We start from the raw sequence: 23,367 nt of genomic DNA on the forward strand, positions 1-23,367 counted from the left end.
CCAAGCCATTCGAGCATGATCAGCGATACCCGGCGGGGGGGCGGTCGCTGATATATGTCACACACAGCGATATCGCTGGTGAGATCGCTGTTGTGTCACGAAACTTGAAACTCAGCAGCGATCTCGCTAGCGAAATCGCTGTGTGTGACAGGGGCTTACAGGGTAAGTTTTCTCCTTATGGAGAATGACATGCCAGGTCTTGCATGCCATACCTATTGGAAGTAGCAATTCTACAAGTCAATATTGACCCTTTAGCTAGCCTTGCAATATGATTTAGGATAAAAGCCAAATCAGAATCTCAATTGCAGACACTGTGTTTCGGGGTATTGCCTCGCATTAGTGCAAAGTATGAGATCTATATATCTGGGTAAGAAATTAGAACTTTTCACAGCAGACATAAAAAGTACCTTGCTTCACAAGTGACTGCAATAAAGATCTTCTCTCCAGGATGGATAAACAACGCCTCATTAAGGTCAGCCTTTGAAGACTCGCACTCTTTCATTTTGCTTATATCCAAGTCACCTAATCCATTAAAGGCAGGGAAGTTTCCTGGCGTCAATTGCCCATTAAATGTTGTCACATGGTTGTCTACCATAGGTAGGTTATGCACATGACTTATTAATGCATCATTTGGAGAATTTAGTGCACTTGCTTTGAAAGGAAGAGCAGAACCAGTCATGTATTTCAAATGGTAACCTGAAGTTGCATAGGGCATATGATAGAACCTCGTATTTACGCAATTGGCAGTCATTATCAAGGGAAGCACAACATTAGATCTCGTGGTTTCATTTGAGTTACAATTGGTTGCATCACACATGGATGAGGAAGGTGATTGTAATGTAGTTGATGAGACATTACTCAAATCTGATTTAGGAGCAGACATTTCAAACTTGAACTTATTCTCCTTCTCCAATCCGGCTACTTTGCAAGAGACTAATGAATGAACATCATTTCCTTTATTCCTAAAAAAAAAAATATATATTTTAAGCGATCAATACAACATGTAAATGTATACATGCAGAAAATCTAAGGAACATGTAATATTTTGAATGATTTGTAGAAGGTGACACCTCTTCTTCTAACAGGCAAAAATGCTACGGAGGTCCTAGACCTCTATGGGGGTTGTCTAGTGCAAGCAGGACAACCGGAGTGATACAGCAATTCTTATTAGAGCAACTTACAGCTTAAATAAAAATTTTTAACTGACAGATTCATTTCCAAGCACTAATTTTTTTTTAAAATAAAATATAAATTGTAGTAAAGCCAGATACTACTGGGTTAAATCCTAGAACTGCATGTCTTGATTAGATGTACCTGACTAGCTTTGACCAAGAACCAAAACTTTTGTTCACTAGGTGTAAGTCTGCTGGATGTCGAGGCTGCTGCTGGTGAGTCACCAGCCAAAATGTGACTATCTTGGAGAGAGACATGCCAGGGTCTCTCTCTGAATGAAGTCTGTTTTTTTGTTTTGAATCTCTTGGAGTTTTATGAAAGCAATAAAACTGTACCTGTTTGGGTAAACAGGGTATATTATGTACAGAATTGACCACATTTTCTGCTTCAATTTTTTTCCCCTAATTTCCCTCTCTAAAACCTATGTGCGTCTTATGGTCCGATGCCTCTTAGTCCGAAAAACACGGTATTTTCAGTGGAAAGAATGTACTTACTCTATGGAGAGGTTCAAAGATTTACTCTGTCCTTGCTTGATCACTCCAAAATGAGTCATTGTGGAAACCTCCAAGCCCCCTTTGTTCATCATCAAAATTGCAGAGTGCTGACCGTCTGAATCCTCATTATTAGATGACATTCTGCAGAAAACATAAAACAGTTTGTGGAGCTGGCTGAGGACAGTAAGGTTAGGTTAATCTAATGTGGCCCCTCACAAGATTCTACTTAATCTGCTTCCTTTGACTATCAGGTCTCTACCATGTGTGTGAATTATTTAGTGACACTCAATGGTACCCAACCAGTTCTTCAAACTAGAGTGTTTCAGAATAGAATATAACTGACTGCAATTGTGCACGTAGGTTCTGATTCATGCTGCATTTTGTTTGTGCAACATAAATTGAGTGACAGGTCCAAATGTAAGGCAATGTTTACACACAGAAATGTAGATCAAATCACTGTTTGATGTGATCACCCTTTCCCTTCAAAAACATCATGAATTCTTCCAGGTGTATCGACACAAAGTCAGGGACTTTTGTCAGATTATATTCACGTGCATAAGTAACGAAAAATACCAAACAGATGGTAATCGCTTTCATATGTATGATGAAAAACAGTAATTAATGGAAACAGAAACAGCAGTGTAGGATGTTTAAACCTGGATGAAAAACAGCTATATATAAAACTGAATGTATATATGTATGCATGTGTGTATGTCTATCAAGCCACACCCACTCCACATAGCAACACTCACTCCATACGCAAAGCTCCGTATAATAAACTAGCTATGAACCCGTTCTACGCCCAGGTGACGAGCATTTTTATTGGTATATGGTCTCCCATCCTGTGCTGCCCCCCTCCTATCCTGGTATGCATGGCACCCCTCATCCCTATCCTGGTATGCATGGTACCCCTGATCACTATCTTGGTATGTATGGTACCCTGTTGTGAATTCTCTTGATCTGACTTCTGAGTCGGGGCTCCCTCTGGTGGTTACTGCGGGTAGTGGAGCTGGCCGGGTTGACAGAAGTCTGCCACCTGACGACGATAATTGGAAATCAGGGGTTACTGACTGGGAGGATATAAGTGAGCAAGCTTCCCTAAGTTGCTGCTGGTGATTTGTTTCTTCCTGTGCATTTTGAGGTCTCCTGTCTGATCCTGCATTTTTCAGTTAAGTTGTTCATTTGCTAATCCTTTGCATCTGATCTGGTTTTGCCTCTTTCTGCTTTGCTGTGAGGGTTCAGCGTGCTCCCTGCTGGGGCAGTGCTGGACCCCGCTCCATATGTTACAGCTTGTGTCAGTTTGTTCAGTCCCCTGTTATATTAGTCTATTTTGCTTTGCTGCCAGTTCACACCAGAATGCTGATATAGTGGGGGAGAGGTCGTGAGACCTTAGTGATTTTTGTACATCAGACGTGTTGGATTTTTTAAGGTTTTTGCGTGATTGCAGACAGTGTCTTTCCTGTTATGATTGAGTCACCGTAGGAGGCAAAAACAGAAATGCTAGCTAAGTCCAGAAAACCAGAGAGGTTGGCAGCTATCGGATTGCAGACCCCTGATCCTATCCACAACAACTAACAGTAGCCGTGGGGGGTTCCTACGATGCCCTAGACCCCTCGATCACAGCCAGAGAATTAAATAGGCCTAAAGAAAGAAAGGGGAAATCTAAACTGCCCCAGAGCAGACCCCAAAGCAATAGGCAGCCCCCAACATATAATGACGGTGAAGCAAGATGAAAACACTAACACAGACAGAAAGATAGACTGAGCAAAGACGGGGCCCAAGCTAACTAGATAGGAAAGGACAGGAAGGCTGCTGTCTGCAATCCGTGAAAAACCCTATGAAAATAAGAGCCAACAGACTGACAGTGAAAAAGGCCCTGAAGACGCTAGGCTTCAAAAAAGCTATGTCAGTACTCAGGAATATTCTGAAGACAGAGCAACTGGCAAAAGGAGATTCAGCTCACCCCAGCAGGGAATGGCAGAATCCAGAAAAGCAAGGAGAACAAAAACAAAACACAAATGCTAACAGGCAAAGCAGAAAACAGCTTTAGAGGAGAAGGAATCAGACTGGTGTCCTAGAAGTCCACAGAGAAATCACCCGCAGGGCAGAAGGGCGTCGGCAGCCTTATATCCAGTCCGTGACTCCACTCAGCCAGTCATCCTCATTAGGCTCAGGTGCCTGATAATCAGGCTCATTACCTTCCTTTACCAGAATAGGGAGTTCACCAGACCTCAGTGACGAAGGGGAAAATGAACTCACAACACTTTCCTTTCCTATCTAGACAGTTTGGGCCCCATCATTTGCTCAGTCTATTTTCTGCCTGTGTTTGTGCCTCATCTTGTCTCACCGACAATATGTTTGGGGGCTATTTCTTTGGGGTTCTACTCCGGGCAGGGTTCCCCAACTCCAGTCCTCAAGGTCCACCAACAGATCATGTTGTCAGGATTTCCTTTGCATTGCACAGGTGAAGCAATTATCACCTGAGCAATACTAAGGAAATCCTGAAAACATGATCTGTTGGTGGGCCTTGAGGACTGGAGTTGGGGAACCCTGGTCTAGGCATCGTAGGTACGCCCCACTGCTACTGCTAGTTGTGTTGCTAGGATTAGGGGTCTGCAATCCGCTGAGTTACCAACCTTTCTGGTTTCCTGGTGGCCTAGCCTAGAGTCTGGTGCCAGAGTAAGCGCTTGCCCATACCGCGCTGTCTGGCGCCATATTGCTGAAGACACACTGCAAATGTGTCTTCAGTAAAATTGCGCCGGATAGCACGATGCGCATGCGCGATTCCCACGCGCACTTCTGCCCCGGTCTTTGGCTGAAGAGAAGCGCCGCAGCAACGCTCCTCCTGGTCAGGTAAGTATGGAGCCTGAGATCGAGGTATGCAGTGTGTACGCGTACCGCCATCTCCGGCGCCATACACACTCCTCTTACCGCTGGATGCCTCATTCTGTCTGGAGCCTGAGTGTGCAGGCGCGTCGCGCTTGCGCAGTCTATAAAGATTTCAGACAAGTGGCGCTTCGGCTATGTCCACACGTAGCTTTTTTTTTTGCGTTTTCATGGCGATTTTAAACAAAAAAAAAAGCATCCAATGCAATCCTATGGCATTCCGCACATGCTGTGCTAATGCTGCGGATTTTTCCGTGGCGGAATTGCATTGCGGAAAAATACGCAGCATGCTCATTCCTTGTGCGGAATCGCGGGAAAATACGCACACACATGAATGCATTGTTCTGCTTACTTTCCGCATGTGGCTGTGCCCACGATGCGAAAAGTAAGCAGAACATTTGCGGATGGTACCCACGGTGTAGAGGAGAGGAGATTGTCAAAAATAGAATTAAAATTAAAAATCGTCATATTCTCACCTTCCGATGTCCCTCGCAGCGTCACCAGGCCTCAACGATGCTCCTGGCAGGTCCCGTTCCCAGTGATGCATTGCGACAATGACCTTTGATGATGTCGCAGTCTCTCAATACCGTAGCGGTCTCGCGAGACCGCGATGTCATCAAAAGTCATTGTCGCAATGAATCACTGGGAACAGGACCTGCTGGGAGCAACGCGATGATCGGGAACGTTGCGCGGGACGCCGGAAGGTGAGAAAAACACCATTTTTTATTTTTTTAATTATTTTTAACATTAGATCTTTTTACTACTGATGCTGCATAGGCAGCCTCAATAGTAAAAAGTTGGTCACACTCGTCAAACACTATGACGAGTGTGACCAATCTATCAGTTTTTCAAGCGATGCTACAGATCGCTTGGAAAATGCTAGCATTCTACAAGCTAATTACGCTTACAAATCGCTAGTTTTTCCGTGGGAAATAGGTGGGAATTAAAATGCGGTTTTCTCGCATATTTCCCGCAGAATGGAATTCCCGCAGAAATTTCCGCTGCAATTCTGCAACGTGTGCACATAGCCTTACAGCGTTATATTATAGATATACACACACACTGTTTCCCCATTATGCAAATAGGGGCATATGACATCATAATGAGGGGCGGGGCTTGACACACACACACTTTTTCCCCAGTATGTACATAGGGGCAAAATTGTTTGGTAAATTGGAATGCGTGGGGTTAAAATTTCGCCTCACAACATAGCTTAGGACGATCTCGGGGTCCAGACGTGTTACTGTGCCAAATTTCGTGGCTGTAGCTGCGACGGTGCGAATGCCTATCCCGGACATACACACATACATACACACATACATACTTTCATACACACTTTGAGCTTTATATATTATATTTAATCCATGGTGCTTTACATGTGAAAAGGGGCAAATATAGACAAGTACAATAAACATGAGCAATACTAGACACACACACAAGTAGAGAAGGAGAGAGGACCCTGCCCGCAAGGGCTCACAGTCTACAGGGGATGGGCAAGGATACACTAGGTAAGGGTAGAGCTGGTCGTGCGGCGGTTCCATAGACTGAGGATCACTGCAGGTTCTAAGGCTACAAAGATGAATAAAGAGACACCTTGCATTCTGTGATCCGACGTCTTACTCCAGAGAAATCCATGTGTTTCTTAAATATAGAGGAGTTAGGCTACTTTCACACATCAGGTTTTCGGCGTCAGGCGCGATCCGGCGTCGTGCCGGAATGCCGGATCCGGCAAATGTTTTGTAAAACCTGATGTGCCGGATCTGGTTTTCTGCCGGATCCGTCTTGTTCTTGACAGACAAAACCGGATCCGTCTCATCCGGTTCATCCGTTTTTCTATCCGTTTTTTCGACGGATTACGCCGGATCCGGTTTTTAAAATTGACCCTTGAGGCCCCTCAAGGCAGAGTACACTGGCAGGATGACAGAGTGTGAAAGATTTGTGCCCTAACCAAACTTGTGTACCTTCTGGACCAACAGTATATACCTTTGCCAACCAAAGTTGGCTATCTTGTCATGGTCTACTATTTTTAGCTTTAGGCCACAGGTGTGTACCTGGTTGTGTTTTATGCAAAGTATTTCACCTTTTAACAAAGTTGTGTACATTGTTAGGAAATCACCAACAATAAACACAACTTTTTAGGTGAAATACTTTGCTTCAAACACAACCAGGAACACAACTGTGGCAAAAAGCTAAAATTTACCCACAGTTATACCTGGTTTTGAATACCTTTTTACCTTTGAAATACCCTGTATCTAACCTTTTTTTTAAACATAGTTCGCCGCAGAAAGAAAAGACAGACAACCATTGTGAAACGATAATTTAACTTTTATTTAAAATTTTTTTTTTGTAAAATGTTTTTAAAGTGCAAAAAACTTTTTTAATAAAGGTTTTAAACCCAATGGGCATTTTTATTAAAAAACACACATTACAAATCTGTGTATTGTGGGGTGGAAATACTGCTGGAGGGGCTGCGGGACACTTCGACACTGGGTGTGTGGAGAGAGGACTGGGATCGTGGTGGGGAAGGAACAGTTAGAGGTGAAGGTGTGGAAAAAACTACAGAATGGGTGGACATGTGGGAAGCAGAAGAGGTGGTGGGTGGTGGAGTGGAGGGTTGGGCAGGGACTGTAGGAGCAGATGATGTTGATGGAAAGTTGTATGGGGAAGGAGTTTGGTACGGGGAAGGAGTTTGGTACGGGGAAGGAGTTTGGTACGGGGCAGGTTGCTGGAAGTGGGGAGATGTCTGGTAATGGGGAGGTTGCTGGTACTGGGGAGGTTGCTGGTACTGGGCAGGTTGCTGGTATGTAGTAGGAGGGGGAGGATGAAAAGTGGCTGGAGGGGGTGCAGATGTAATAGGAGGGGGAGGATGGAAAGTGGCTGGAGGGGGTGCAGGTGGAGGAACTACAGTGGTGGGAGGTGGAGGTTGGGAGGTAACCTGCTGTAGAGCACCGTGGCACGAATGCATTACATGCATCTGCTGGGCAGGAGAGAGCGTTTCCATGCGCTCCACAACAGACCTGAAAAAGGTGTGGTTTGGCGAAGATCTTGCTTCTGAATGCATGGTTTGCAGAAGTGTCTTCACCTCCAGAATGCTGGAGTTGATCTGCTGAAAGCCTGCGGAGATTTGCTCTGACAAGACTTTGAGACAGTTCTGGAAAGATGCATTCAGATGCAATAACTCTTGCGCATAACTCTTTTCCTGACCCCTCTGCCGCTGCCGCCCAGTACCCGCAGGTGTACTAGAGGCGGCAGGGGCAGAAGGGTGGGGTAAAGGGAAAGCGATTTCCTCACCAGCAGCTTCATGTAATGTAGGCGGCCACGATGCTCCTGTGCTGGTGGATGGGACAGATGGGTCGAATGTGTGGGAAGGCAGGGAAGGTGCAGATGTACCGGGGCGGTCGAAGTGTCCCTCGGTGCCGGTCTCCTCAGGGATCGCCTCAGAAGGGTCCAATCGTGCAGGCTCCCGAGTGCTGCTCACCGTGCTGTGGAATAAAGAGAAAAAAAAACAATTAAAATACTGACATGGTATGGCCCTGGCTGAAATAAAAAAGTTACATCTTTTTCACATGTGGTGTGTAATATTTACCTTCTGGTGAGCATTGTTTCCCGGAGGAACGACAGGGCTTGTGCGTACTTGTACTTGCTCCTGCGTCCTCCAGATCCACTCGGGGCCCGCATCTCTTTATTGAACTCCTTCTTGAAACGATCCCTCACAGACCGCCACCGATTCACAATTCTGTTCCCTGAAACGAGAAAGGAGTGGTTAGTATACAACATCAGTGTTTCACAAACTCCAGTCCTCATGGTCCCCAGGGGTCATGTTTTCAGGATTTCAATAGTAAATAGAAATCCTGAACACATGATCCGTGGGGACCACGAGGACTGGAGTTCGGGAAACACTGGTTTACATCAAGCAACCGTTACTGTATATACTTACGCTCTTTAATCTGGTCCCGAGCTTCGAGGTCCTCCCAGCGGCCCACAAGGAGAGAACAGATTTCCTCCCAGAGTCGTCGGGTAATGATCAGGTCAGCGTGGCGGCGGTCAGCCATATTCCAGAGCGGCTCCCTTTCTCTGACGAGATCGATGAGGCGGTCCACATCAATCCCTCCATCCTCACCGTCAGAGTCGGGAGCACGCTGTGAAGGCTGTTAAAGAAAAAGACAAAAATAACATAATTAGCCTCCACAAAAGAAATGAAATAAAAAGTGCCAAAAAACAAAGCAAAAATATTTATACTTACACGCTGGTGACCGCCGCGTTGCTGTCGCCGACGACCCTGGGAGGCACTGCGAGGACCTCTTGGCCGAGCACCAGATTGGGAAGACTAGAGAAGAAAACAAAAAATGTTATGAGTTTGGATGTAGGCATTTGTTTGCTGTGTGTGGTCTGCAGAATATTGTTTTCTATGTGTTGTGTGTAGTGTGATGTTGTGTTTCTGCGTTTGATGCAAAAAACTTACGAATTGTGAGCCCACTCCAAGCGTCTGTCCACCCCTTCCTTCTTCTTCTGGGAGCTCCTCTTCATCTTGTGATTCCTGTTTTGAAATAAAAGGCAATGAATAGACATATATTACAGAGATGATGGATTTTGGAAATAAAAACTTACCGTCAAACGCTGACGATGCGAGGGAGGGCTCCCAGAAGAAGATGTGCTGTCCTGTTGATGGCCAGACTCCATGGCTGTGGGTATTGCTGCTGCCAGTGATGCCATTTCTGCTGCTGCTGCATCTCTTTGGCGGCTGTTGAATAAAGAGAAACAAAGGGCCAATGAATATCTTGATATTCCATGGCCCTAGTTTGGAGGAATGGGGGATTTGATAATTACCGTCTCTCATCTGCTTCTGGACTCCCCTCCCGTTCAGCATGCTGCTCCATTTGGGGTGTTGCTGATGGTGCTGCTGCTGCATCTCTTTGGCGGCTGTTGAATAAAGAGAAACAAAGGGCCAATGAATATCTTGATATTCCATGGCCCTAGTTTGGAGGAATGGGGGATTTGATAATTACCGTCTCTCATCTGCTTCTGGACTCCCCTCCCGTTCAGCATGCTGCTCCATTTGGGGTGTTGCTGATGGTGCTGCTGCTGCAGATGTCTGCTGCCTTCTCCTGCGCCTGGTTGCTGTCTTGGGTGGCATGTTGGGTGTGGCTGAGGGTCCCATTGTCTTGCTTTTATATATCTCCTGTGGGCAGAGCTACTGAGCATGCTCAGACCAAAAAAACCGGATCCGGCCACCGGATCCGGCTTTCGCCGGATCCGGCGCATTGCGGCGCTCATAGGCTTTCATTGTGTGAAAAAGCCGGACGCGCCGGATCCGGCGTGTCCGGCTTTTTCGCCGGAGACAAAAAACGTTACAGTAGACGTTTTTTCCAGACGCCGGATCGCGACACATTGCGACACATTGCCGGATCCGGCGATAACCGGATGAAACGCATGGCCATCCGGCGCGATCCGGCGCAAATGCAAGTCAATGGGGGGGAAACCGGATCCGGCATTGCATTTCGCCGGATCCGGTTTCTGTCAAAAGCGCCGGATCGCGCCTGACGGCGAAAACCTGATGTGTGAAAGAGGCCTTATTCAGAACTATGGGCCAGACACGAATCTGCATGAGAATCTGCCTCCAGAGCATATTTTACATGATGGCCATTCTCTGCTCTTCTGATCTCACAGCAGAGTGGTGTGTGTTTTTACCGGACACATCTGCAGGTTCCTCTCAGTGCTTCAGTTTCCATCTTACAGGCAGACAGTGTAGTAATAGTGTTGCAATACAGCAGAGCTGCAGCAGTTAACCTATTTGTTATGAGACATTATTATTTATTTATATAGCGCCATTAATTCCATGGTGCTGTACATGAGAAGGGGGTTACATACAAAGTTATAGATATCGTTAACAGTAAACAAGTTTCCACAACAAATTTACAATGACAGACTGGTACAGAGGGGAGAGGACCCTGTCCTTGCGGACTTACATTCTACGGGATAGCGGGGAAAAGACAGAAGGTCGGGGGTACAGCAGCTCTGGTGGTGATGAGGCGGCAGCTCAGGCAGTGGTGAGGCGGCAGAATGGTTATTGCAGTCTGTAAGCTTTCCTGAAAAGATGGGTTTTCAGGTTCCGTTTGAAGGATCCAAGGGTGGTGGATAATAGGACGTGTTGAGGCATGACATTCCAGAGGATAGGGGATATTCGGGAGAAATCTTGGAGGCGGCTGTATGAGGAACGAATAAGTGTGGAGGAGAGTAGGAGGTCTTGGGAGGATCGAAGAGTACGTGAGGGTAGATATTGGGAGATTAGTTCAGAGATATAGGGAGGGGAAAGGTTGTGGATGGCTTTGTAGGTCAGTGTTAGTAGTTTGAACTGGATTCATTGGGGAATTGGGAGCCAATGGAGGGATTTGTAGAGGGGAGAGACAGGGGAGTAGCGAGGAGAGAGGTGGATTAGTCGGGCAGCAGAATTGAGGACAGACTGGAGTGGTGCAAGAGAGTAAGCAGGGAGGCCATAGAGAAGGGCGTTGCAGTAGTCAAGGCAGGAGATGATGAGGGCATGTACAATAGTTTTAGTAGATTGAGGACTGAGGAAGGGACGAATTCTGGAAATATTTTTGCATTGGAGGCGACAGGAGGTTGCAAGAGATTGGACGTGCGGTTTGAAGGACAGGGCAGAGTCAAGAGTTACTCCAAGGCAGTGGATTTCAGGTGCGGGAGAGAGCATGATGCCATTTACCATAATAGATAGATCGGGTAGGAAAGATACACGAGATGGAGGAAAGATAATGAGTTCACTTTGGTCTACGTTGAGTTTTAGGAAGCGAGAGGTGAAAAAGGAGGATATGGCTATAGACACTCCGGCATTCTGGACAGCAGAGAGGTGACATCTGGGCCAGAGAGGTAGATCATGAGTGTCATCTGCATACAGGTGGTACTGGAAGCCATGGGACTTTATGAGTTCTCCTAGGCCAAGAGTATAGATGGAAAAAAGTAGGGGCCCCAGGACAGAGCCTTGGGGGACTCCAACAGAGAGGGGGCGGGATGATGAGGTAGTGTGGGAGTGGGAAACGCTGAATGTGTGGTCAGAAAAAGGTATTCAGTTATACTGTACTGTATTAGTTATCTGTCTCACTGGTAACACCTCCTTTAATTTCAAATAATCTCTGGAGGCAGATTCTCAAAATCAATGTCTGGCCCACAGTCCTGAACAGCTCATTTACATATAAGAAAAATGTGGATTTCTCTGGAATGATACATTGGATCATAAATATCAAGGAATCACTTACGAAACTGCATTGTGACCTACATGCCCAGACAGAGGGCTTAGGAGGGTTAATCCTATAGACCAATTCTCATCAGAGTCCAAGTATTCGGTGTGAAAAAAAAGTGTGAAACAACTGAAAATACTGTATGTCTTATATTCTAGGTTCTTCAAAGTAGCCACTTTTTGCTTTGATTTCTGCTTTGCACACTCTTGGCATTCTCTTGATGAGCTTCAAGAGGTAGTCACCGGAAATGGTTTTCACTTCACAGGTGTGCCCTGTCAGGTTTAAGAAGTGGAATTTCTTGCCTTATAAATGAGGTTGGGACCATCAGTTGTGTTGTGCAGAAGTCTGGTGGATACACAGGTGATAGTCCTACTGAATAGACTGTTAGAATCTGTATTATGGCAAGAAAAAAGCAGCTGAGTAAAGAAACATGGATTTTTGTGAGTACTCACCGTAAAATCCTTTTCTCCGAGACGCTCATTGGGGGACACAGAGACTGTGGGTGTGTGCTTCTGCCGTCTGGAGGCTGACACTAAGTATACAAAAAAAGAGTTAGCTCCTCCTCCGCCGCATACACCCTCGCCCCCAGACCGGGCGTAACTCAGTTTAGTGCATAAGCAGTAGGAGAACGCGCCTTAAACTCAGGCAAGAAATTATACGTCTGAAAAAGGGACCACCCTGATCCTTACATAAGGATTTGTATAATTCAAAATAAACAGATGCCAACTGGCTAATAGGGTGGGTGCTGTGTCCCCCAATGAGCGTCTCGGAGAAAAGGATTTTACGGTGAGTACTCACAAAAATCCATGTTTCTCCTTCGTCTCATTGGGGGACACAGAGACTGTGGGACGTTCTAAAGCAGTCCCTGGGCGGGATCTTAGCTCACCCAATCCATGCTATTTTGCGCCCCTGATTAGAGGTGCGCAACTGCTGCCTGGAGAATCTTTCTTCCCAGGCTTGCATCCGAGGATGCCTGGGTATGTACGTTATAATGTTTGACAAACCTATGCAAACTGGACCAGGTAGCTGCTTTGCACACCTGTTCCGCTGAAGCCTGGTGTCGCAGTGCCCATGAGGCACCCACTGCTCGAGCCGAGTGTGCCCTGATCCCTGCCGGAACCGGCGTGGCACTGATTTGATATGATTCTTGGACTGTCAGACGAACCCATCTGGCCAAAGTCGCTCTGGACGCAGCGAGTCCCTTCCGCCGCCCTTCTGGAATCACGAATAGAGAGTCTGTCTGGCGGAATGGCGCTGTCCTTGTCACATATCTCCTAAGGGCTCTTACCAGATCCAGGGTGTGCAATGCCTTTTCTACCCTATGCACCGGTGCCGGGCAAAACGAGGGTAAGACAATGTCTTCGTTGATATGGAATGCAGAGACAACCTTCGGCAAGAAGGGGGGAGCTGGCCTTAAAACTACTTTATCCTTATAAAAAGTCAGGAACGGCGGTTTACAAGATAAAGCCGCCAGTTCCGAAACCCGCCTAATAGATGTTATCGCTACCAGAAAAACGACCTTCCTGGACAGGTAAGGTAAGGAGACTTCTTGTAACGGTTCGAAGGGAGGTTCCTGAAGGGCCCTGAGCACTAAGTTCAGGTCCCATGATTCCATCGGTGCCTTATAGGGGGGTACTAAATGTGCGACCCCTTGCATAAACGTCCTAACCTGCCAGACCGAAGCGACCTTTCGTTGGAAAAGCACCGACAGGGCCGAGACTTGCGTTCTGAGCGAACTCGGAGCCAATCCCGCGTCCAGCCCTGCCTGCAGAAAAGCCAGTACGTTGGGGATCGAAAAAACCAGAGGAGCCACTCCGCGATCCCTACACCAACGGAAAAACACTTCCCAAGTCCGATGATATACCTTCGCCGAGGAAGGCTTTCGGGCACTCACCATCGTGGCCACCACATCGCGCCTGAATCCTGCCTGTGTTAACAGCCAAGATTCAATGGCCACGCCGTCAAACACAGGGCCCCTAAGTTCGGATGGCAGATCGGCCCCTGGGACAGTAAGTCCGGCCGATCTGGGAGACGCCAGGGTACGTCCACCACTAGTTGAACCAGATCTGCATACCAGGCCCGCCGAGGCCAGTCTGGGGCCAGCAGAATTGCTGGAACCCTCTCTCTCCTTATCTTTCTGATGACTCTTGGAAGCAGAGGTAGCGGGGGGAACAAGTACGGGAGCCGAAACTGGCTCCACGGAAGCACCAGAGCGTCTGCTGCGATTGCCTGCGGGTCGAGGGATCGAGCGACGAATCTTTGAATCTTGGCGTTCTCTCTGGATGCCATAAGGTCCACGTCTGGTGTCCCCCACCGTTGGCAGATCTGTTGAAAAACCTCGGGGTGCAGGGACCACTCCCCTGCCGCGACCCCCTGTCGGCTGAGAAAATCCGCCGCCCAGTTTTCGATTCCCGGAATGTGCACCGCTGAAATTACCACGTGGTTTTTCTCGGCCCAACGCAGTACCAGCCCGACCTCGCGCATGGCTGCCTGGCTGCGCGTGCCCCCCTGATGGTTCACATACGCTACCGCTGTAGCATTGTCCGACTGAACGCGCACCGGCCGGTTTGTCAGCCAACGCTGAAAATGTTGCAGGGCCAATCGTATTGCCCGTATCTCCAGAATGTTGATCGGGAGAATTACCTCCCGAAAGGACCACCGCCCCTGGGCTGTGTGACTCTGGAAAACTGCACCCCAACCCTGCAGGCTTGCATCGGTCGTCACCACCAACCACTGTTCCGGGGGAAAGGGTTTCCCCTGAACCAGAGACGAGTCGCGAGTCCACCACTGGAGTGACCGTCGGACCGGTGGAGACAAACTGCACCGATGATTGAGGGAAAGCAGCCTTCGGTCCCATGCTGACAAGAGCGCATGTTGAAGCGGACGGAGATGGAACTGGGCAAACGGGATTGCCTCCATCGCCGCCACCATTCTGCCCAACACACTCATGCCGTACCGGATGGATCTGAAGCCCGGCTGAAGAAGGTTCCGTACCCCCTGTTTGATCCTTTGCGCCTTGTCCTGAGGGAGGATCACCAGCCCCTGGGAGGTGTCGAAAATCATGCCTAGAAATACGATTCTCTGAGCCGGAACCAAGGACGACTTGTTCCGATTGATCAGCCAACCTAGGCGGGCCAGGGTATCCAGAGTGATACCGACATTCTCTTGGCACGCCTGAAACGACGGCCCCTTTACCAAAAGGTCGTCCAGGTAGGGTAGTACCGTTATGCCCCGAGCATGCAGGATGGCCATAACCACCGCCATTATCTTTATAAAGACTCTGGGGGCAGTGGCCAGACCGAAGGGCAGAGCAACAAATTGGAAATGTCGCCCTCCGATCGCAAAACGCAGGAACCTCTGGTGTGGAGGAAAAATCGGGATGTGTAGATATGCATCCTGCACATCGATCGAGGCCAGGAATTCCCCTGGATCCATGGCTGAAATGACCGAACGGAGGGATTCCATCCGGAATCGCCTGACCCTGATAAACTTGTTCAGGATCTTTAAATCCAGTACTGGCCTTACTGTCCCGTCCTTTTTGGGGACTGAAAACAGGTTGGAGTAAAAACCTTGCGTCTCTTCGCTTTTCGGCACTGGGACAATGACCCCGTTGCGCTGTAGCGTCATTATAGCCTGCAACAGACCTTCCGCCTGCGATTCTGTTCCGGAGAGCCGGGAACGGAAGAAACGCCATGGCGGGAGTCCGACAAACTCTATCTTGTACCCGGACGATATCAGTTCTGCCACCCAAGCGTCGCGTGCCACTGCGACCCAAACGTGGCTGAACCTTAGTAGGCGTCCGCCCACTCTGTCGTCCGTAGGTACGAAGTGCCTCGAGTCATTTTGCTGGAGGCTTTTGTGATCTGGCCCCCCTCGCTCTGGGCAAACGGCCCCGGCCTCTACCCAGCGGATTGGCCCTGTAAGAAACTTGCCTTTCTCTAATCTGACCATCATTTGCGGAGGTGGATGCCCTGGCCGAAGTCCACCTCCAGGAGCTACGAAAGGGCCGAAAACGCCTCTGCGTCTGCCTGAATGCCGGCCAACTCTTCTGCTGCGGTAGAAAACTACTCTTCCCCCCTGTGGCTTCTGAGATAAGTTTATCAAGCTTTTCACCGAACAATCGATTGCCTTGAAAAGGCAATGAGGTCAAGGATTTTTTAGAGATAGAATCCGCTTTCCATAATCTCAGCCATAATGCTCGCCTTACGGCGATCGCATTTGCTGCTGCCACAGCAGAACACTCGGCCGCATCCAGAGCGGCGCCGACGAGATAATCACTCTCTCCTGATATCTGATTTGTCACCTCCAAGATTTCCGCGGGCAGATCCCTGTCTTGGAGGGCCCTATGCAGAGTGTCTGCCCATGAAACCATGGCCTTAGCCACCCAGGTAGCCGCAAAGGAGGGGGCCAGAGCCGACCCTGCTGCCTCATACACTGAGCGGGCAAGCCCCTCTATGAGGCGATCAGTTGGGTCCTTAATAGAAGAACCGCTGGGTATCGACAATAGCGATCTTGATGCTAAACGTGACACCGGTGGGTCCACTACTGGCGACTCCACCCACCCTTTATGGAGTTCAGGAGGGAACGGATACTTTGCTTGCAGCGCCTTTTGCATTGCAAAGCGCTTATCCGGGTGTTCCCTATGTTTCTGGACTAGCTCCTCGAACTCCGGATGTGTGGCAAACCTTCTATGCGGACGCCTGGTTTTCTTGAAGGAGACCTTGTGACCTGAGGCCGTGGACACATCATCCTCGATCTCTAAAGTCTGGTTGACCGCCTCAATGAGGCTGTCCACCGAGTCCTGGTATCCCAGGCTTTCTGGATTCCAGGCTTCCTCTTCCTCCTCCTCGCCCTCGTCCTGATCGCTTCCTGAGCTTGGCGACAGGGAACGAGATGCCCTAAAAATCGCCGCCGACTCCCCAGAGGGCCCGGCCGACGGAGAACGAGCTCTCTTACCATGAGCTTGTCTGGTGCTGGAGCGGCCCCTAACGGACGAAGGGTCCTGAGACGTGGACGAGCTGTCTTCCGCTGGCAGACCACCATCCTTGACCCTGCCCGGGCCCCGAAGGGACTCAATTGCCTTCGTAAGGGACATCATAGAATGCGATAAAGACACTGCCCATTCTGGGGGGTCCTGACCCCTGGGCTCTGCAACAATGGGGGGCTCCTGGGCTCGCTCCGACTCACAGGCTTCGCAAAATTTACCTGGCTGCGCCTTAGGCAGCCTGACCCCACAGGAAACGCAAACAGCGTATAGGAAAGAGTGAGCTTTCCCTTTGCCAGACATATTGCAGGGTAGGGTAGGAGGAGGAGGGTAACCCCTTCCTTGACAACCAGTGCGGCACTCGAAACGGGGTTGCACTCACCCACCGGTAACGTCCCCCCTCTTCCACGGGGTGCTCTGGATGCAGCGAAAACCCTGAGACGTGGACGAGCTGCTTTGCACACCTGTTCCTTCACGTGCCGTTACTCGCCGGGGGCACTGCGGTGCACTTTGGAGAGAGGCGGCGGGGTTTCCGACCACACTCCGGCGAGGAAATGCGAGGAGGGGGAGGAGGGCGGGAGCCTCTGGTCACTGTGCGCGCCCGCCGCGCTCCCCGTGCCGCCGGAAGCCAGTGGGCGGGGCTTCCGGCCCCCACCAGAAGCGGCGGGCGGGCGCGGAACTCGCGGCCCTCCCCATACAGCGGGGACCGCGGCCGCCGGCGGAGCTTCAGCCGTACTCCGGCGGGGACCTGCGAGGAGGGGGAGGAGGGCGCGCGCTCCACCGGAAGGGGCGGGCAGGCCTCGCGGATCTCCCCATACCGCGGGGACCGCGGCCGCCGGCGGGACTTCTGGCCGCAGAGCGTCTGCTGCCGCATGTGGCACTACTCGCACCGGGTTCCACCGGGGAGAGAGTCGGGCCCCGTGAGAAGTAACCCCGTCGGGCGGGGGAACAGACAGCCCCGCGGCGCCTTCTGGAGGGTCCCGTTCCGGGGGGTGACCCTACAAACAAAGGTGAGCCTGCCGCCGGGGGGCTCTCTTGGGGTGCTCTCAACCCCATCCCTGGGCGGGGAGGGGGAGGCTACTGGGGGTGGATGCTTCGATCCCCTGGCTCACCTGCGCCTCCAACTGCACCCCTGGTGTCACTACCTAGGGGTGGAAGGGGCCAACCTGAAATCCCGCGTTGCAGGAGAGGAACAAAAACGTGGAGTCCGTTGGGGATCGTCCATCGCTCACACGTGCTCGCCCGTTGTAGCTCATGGGGAAATCGAATCCTCTCATCAGGATGCGTTGCCCCTCTTTACAAAATAAAAAAGAAAAATGGTTGTCTGGGGAAAAGTCCCAGATGTGTCCCTCGGTGCGGGAGAGAAAACACGTGGAGGACTACTCACACGTGGTCGCCCGTTGGTGATTTGGGGAGATCGGACCCTCTCTATAGGATCCGTCGCCCCTGTCTTATCTTCAAAGAAAGGGGAAAAAAAAAAAAAAAAAAAAAAAAAAACCTAGTCTGGAGCTCCAGACTGCGTGTGCCTCCATCAGACACTAAGCAAAAACTGAGTTACGCCCGGTCTGGGGGCGAGGGTGTATGCGGCGGAGGAGGAGCTAACTCTTTTTTTGTATACTTAGTGTCAGCCTCCAGACGGCAGAAGCACACACCCACAGTCTCTGTGTCCCCCAATGAGACGAAGGAGAAAAACGAGTGGCCATCATTACTTTAAGAAATGAAGGTTAGTCAGTCCGAAAAATTGGGAAAACTTTGAAAGTGTCCCCAAGTGCATTGGGAAAAACCATCAAGTGCTACAAAGAAACTGGCTCACATGAGGACCGCTCCAGGAAAGGAAGACCAAGAGTCACCTCTGCTGCGGAGGATAAGTTCATCCTAGTCACCAGCCTCAGAAATCGCAGATTAACAGCAGCTCAGAATAGAGACCAGGTCAATGCCACACAGAGTTCTAGCAGCAGACACATCTCTACAACAACTGTTAAGAGGAGACTTTGTGCAGCAGGCCTTCATGGTAAAATAGCTGCTAGGAAACCACTGCTAAGGACAGGCAACAAGCAGAAGAGACTTGTTTTGGCTAGAGAACACAAGGAATGGACATTAGACCAGTGGAAATCTGTGCTTTGGTCTGATGTCCAAATTTGAGATCTTTGGTTCCAACCACCATGTCTTTGTGCGACACAGAAAAGGTGAGCGGATGGACTCTACATGCCTGGTTCCCACCGTGAAGCATGGAGGAGGTGGTGTGATGGTGTGGGGGTGCTTTGCTGGTGACACTGTTTGGGATTTATTCAATATTGAAGGCATACTGAACCAGCATGGCTACCACAGCATCTTGCAGCGGCATGCTATTCCATCCGGTTTGTGTTTTGTTGGACCATCATTTATTTTTCAACAAGACAATGGCCTCAAACACACCTCCAGGCTGTGTAAGGGCTATTTGACCAAGAAGGAGAGTGATGGGGTGCTACACCAGATGACCTGGCCTCAACAGTCACCAGACCTGAACCCAATCAAGATGGTTTGGGGTGAGCTGGACAGCAGAGTGGAGGCAAAAGGGCCAACAAGTGCTAAGCATCTCTGGGAACTCCTTCAAGACTGTTGGAAGACCATTTCTGGTGACTACCACTTGAAGCTCATCAAGAGAATGCCAAGAGTGTGCAAAGCAGTAATCAAAGCAAAAGGTGGCTACTTTGAAGAATCTAGAATATAAGACATATTTTCAGTTGTTTCACACTTTAATTATATAATTCCACATGTGTTAATTCATTGTTTTGATGCCTTCAGAATGAATCTACAATTTCATAGTCTTGAAAATAAAGAAAACTCTTTGAATGAGAAGGTGTGTCCAAACTTTGGTCTGTACCGTATACATGTACATGTATAGAGTGTATTACATATTTACAATTTATTACAGTTTTTTGTGTTCTAAAGTTGTATTCCAATAAATAGATATTATGTTCTATCTAAATATCTTGATTATTGGATCATAGAAATGATTAAATGTCTGATGTTCACATTATAATAATAATAATCTTTATTTTTGTATAGCGCTAACATATTCCGCAGCGCTTTACAGTTTGCACACATTTTTCATCACTGTCCCCGATGGGGCTCACAATCTAAATTCCCTTTCAGTATGTCTTTGGAGTGTGGGAGGAAACCGGAGTGCCCGGAGGAAACCCACGCAAACACGGGGAGAACATACAAACTCCTTGCAGATGTTGTCCTTGGTGGGATTCGAACCACTGAGCCACCGTGCTGCCCATTGTACTACAATAAATTTTTCACTTAAATATAAGCAATATATGTGGGAGTCGGAGTCGTGGAGTCGGAGTAAGGGAAATTGAGGAGTCGGAGTCGCAGGTTTGGCTTACCGACTCCACAGCCCTGATGTCCATGGTGAAGAAAAACCCCTTCACAACAGCCAACCAAGTGAACAACACTCTCCAGGAGGTAGGCGTATCAATATCCAAATCTAACATAAAGAGAAGACTGCATGAAATTAAATACAGAGGGTTCACTGCATGGTGCAAGCCACTCATAGGCATCAAGAATAAAAAGGCTAGACTGGACTTTGCTAAAAAACATCTAAAAAAGCCAGCACAGTTCTGGAAGAACATTCTTTGGACAGATGAAACCAAGATCAACCTCTACCAGAATGATGGAAAGCGAAAAGTATGGCGAACGCGTGGTACAGCTCATGATCCAAAGCATACCACATCATCTGTAAAACACGGCGGAGGCAGTGTGATGGTTTGGGCATGCATGGCTGCCAGTGGCATTGGGTCACTAGTGTTTATTGATGATGTGACACAGGACAGAAGCAGCCAAATGAATTCTGAGGTATTCAGAGCCATACTGTGTGCTCAGATCCAGCCAAATGCAGCCAAACTGATTGGTCGTCGTTTCATACTACAGATGGACAATGACCCAAAACATAAAGCCAAAGCAACCCAGGAGTTTATTAAAGCAAAGAAGTGGAATATTCTTGAATGGCCAAGTTAGTCACCTGATCTCAACCCAATTGAGCATGCATTTCACTTGTTAAAGACTAAACTTCAGACAGAAAGGCCCACAAACAAGCAGCAACTGAAAACCACCGCAGTGAAGGCCTGGCAGAGCATCAAAAAGGAGGAAACACAGCGTCTGCTGTTGTCCATGAGTTCAAGACTTCAGGCAGTCATTGCTAACAAAGGGTTTTCAACCAAGTACTAGAAATGAACATTTTATTTACAATTATTTAATCTGTCCAATTACTTTTGGTCCCTTTAAAAACAGGGTGGCACATGTTAAGGAGCTGAAACTCCTAAACCCTTCATCCAATGTTAATGTGGATACCCTCAAATGAAAGTCTGAACTTCAACTGCATCTGAATTGTTTTGTTTAAAACTCATTGTGGTAATGTCTAGAACCAAAATTAGTAAAGTGTTGTCTCTGTCCAAATATATATGGACCTAACTGTATATCTTGAACACTATTGGGGCATTTGTTGGTGGCCCAGATAACTCTGCTCTGTCCGTCAGAAAAATCATTGCAAAGGCTGAATCAGACACTTCACATCATATTCTAACTCCAAATCATTGTTTGGCCATCCAGAGGATCATGGATGGAATGAATCTACATCTGCCATAGGGCTAATGCGCAGATGAGATACTTGAGGGTTTGACTGTTCTCGTACATAAATTTGACTTGCATCTATTTAGTATATGAGTAGCATTGTTATTGTTTTGCTCCTAAAAAAAATAAATAAATAAATTGTAATTTTTATTATTTTGTTAGTATTTTGTAAATCCACTTTTGCCTTTCAACACTGCCCGAACCCTACTCTGCATGATCCTGATCAGATCCAAGAATGTCTCAGCCAAAATCTGAAACATGTTCCCAAAGTTTTTCTTCAAATATACCCATAAGTATTAGAATTATTCAATTGGATTGAAGTTTGGGGACTGTGGGGGCCAATCCAGCACCTCTACTTCATTGCTATTGAAACATTTCATCAATATCAACTTATGCTTAGGATCGTTGTCCTGCTGGAATACCACGTTGTCCTTTTTATACCCATTGTACTTGAGTGTACGAAGTAACTAGTCTTGTAGGATACTCACATATAGCTCAGCACTGAGACCACCATTGATCCTGGTCAAGTATCCAATGCGTTTGGCTGTGAAACAACCCAATATCATAAGGCTTTCTCCACCGAACTTTATAGTTCCTCCAATTTTCAGTCCGTAAGCCTCTTTCTCCCTTGTTTATCTCAGACCTGCTTTCACCCATCAGGGCAGTCTATTGACCTTCGTCGCATCGTTCCAAATCACCTGTGTCCACTTTTCATACTTTTTTGCAAACTCGAGCAGACACTTCTTATGACAGTATTGAATTTGAGGGCTTCTTTTAACTTATGAGCCACTTCATTGCAGTGTTTGTCGTGCCAGAACTGATAGAAGAGCCAACTTGTTGACTCCAATATTTTGCCTGAACGTCCACCTCTTGGCTTTTGAACGGTTGGAAAGACTTCATTTTGTATTGTTCTAACTGTCATGATACTCACATTATATAGTTTGTCAAGTTTCTTGGCTGAGAGACCTACAGTATACCGATAAGCTGGATGATGTGGTTTCCCTTTTCTTGGGAAATCTTCATGGCTGCTCCTCTATTCGAATCAGTGACCTTTTGCTTGGGAATCAACTTAGTATCACATTGAGCTGGTAAGGAAAGTGAGAACAGGTTGCAATTGTATTAGATAGCCAAAGCTTTGAAGGAATGATCTGCAGCTGCCATGTTGCATTCTGAGAGCCACTGATGTTCCCAAACATTGAAAACCCCACAAAAGTGATCCCATTTTTGGAAACTACACCTCTTAAGGAATTATCTAGAGGCATAGTTATAATAATGATAATAATGCTTTTGATTTTACTGGGTGGTATGTGTAAGTTTTGTGGAGTACATCAGATTGTATAAATGTGTTGTGTAAACAGGATAAAACCAAATTTTATTAATTCATGGAAGTGTGGTCCGCTTTGAAGCAACTGTAACACAAAGGCCAGATTTCACAATGATTTAACTACTGTATTTTTCAGACCATAAGACGCACCGGGGATTGGGAGGATGAGAAGATGGAGTAGTAGTATATATAATCTATTTTTAGTGTATATCCAATAAATGTTAATTTTTAGGAGTAATTCAGGTATTAAAATGTTAAGTTGTGTCCTTTCATATTTACCTCTTGGAGCATACTTTGCACATATTTTGTGTTCTTCTCTTTTTCGCTGTGTGGAGAACATCATATGGAAAGTGTTGACCTGGTGCAATATGGGCACCATCAGTTTCAGGAGTACTGGGATGCTCACCTTCTTGACTGCCAAACATTAGGGCCTTGATGACTACCTCCAGAAACTGAAGGAAGGTCCCCGTATTTCCAGCATATTGAAACCTCACAAGCATTGTACAGTGCCATCTGTACAATATGCACAGCCAACTTTTTGTACCATACTTTAGCTTTTCACATGGAACAGTACGGCTTGAGGACCTGATCTGAAAGATTTAAATCCCCACCTCATGAATTTATTATAATCCAGGATAC

General features: G+C 47.8%; 1 protein-coding gene across 2 annotated transcripts in view; it reads right to left on the reverse strand.

Annotated features, from left to right (window-relative positions):
* Nucleotides 1-23,367, reverse strand: part of MOV10L1 (Mov10 like RNA helicase 1) — a 260,035-nt gene that overhangs the window by 126,042 nt on the left and 110,626 nt on the right. For both annotated transcript variants that reach the window (XM_073573462.1, XM_073573463.1), the window contains 2 exons: nt 1,668-1,808; nt 408-962 (listed from right to left, as the gene is read on the reverse strand). In XM_073573462.1, coding sequence (XP_073429563.1) covers nt 408-962; nt 1,668-1,808 — 696 coding nt within the window. The remainder of the gene's footprint in view (nt 1-407; nt 963-1,667; nt 1,809-23,367) is intronic.

This window comes from Dendrobates tinctorius, unplaced genomic scaffold (genome assembly GCF_039654945.1).
Source record: "Dendrobates tinctorius isolate UK_male_01 unplaced genomic scaffold, ASM3965494v1 ptg000035l, whole genome shotgun sequence".
NCBI lineage: Eukaryota > Metazoa > Chordata > Amphibia > Anura > Dendrobatidae > Dendrobates > Dendrobates tinctorius.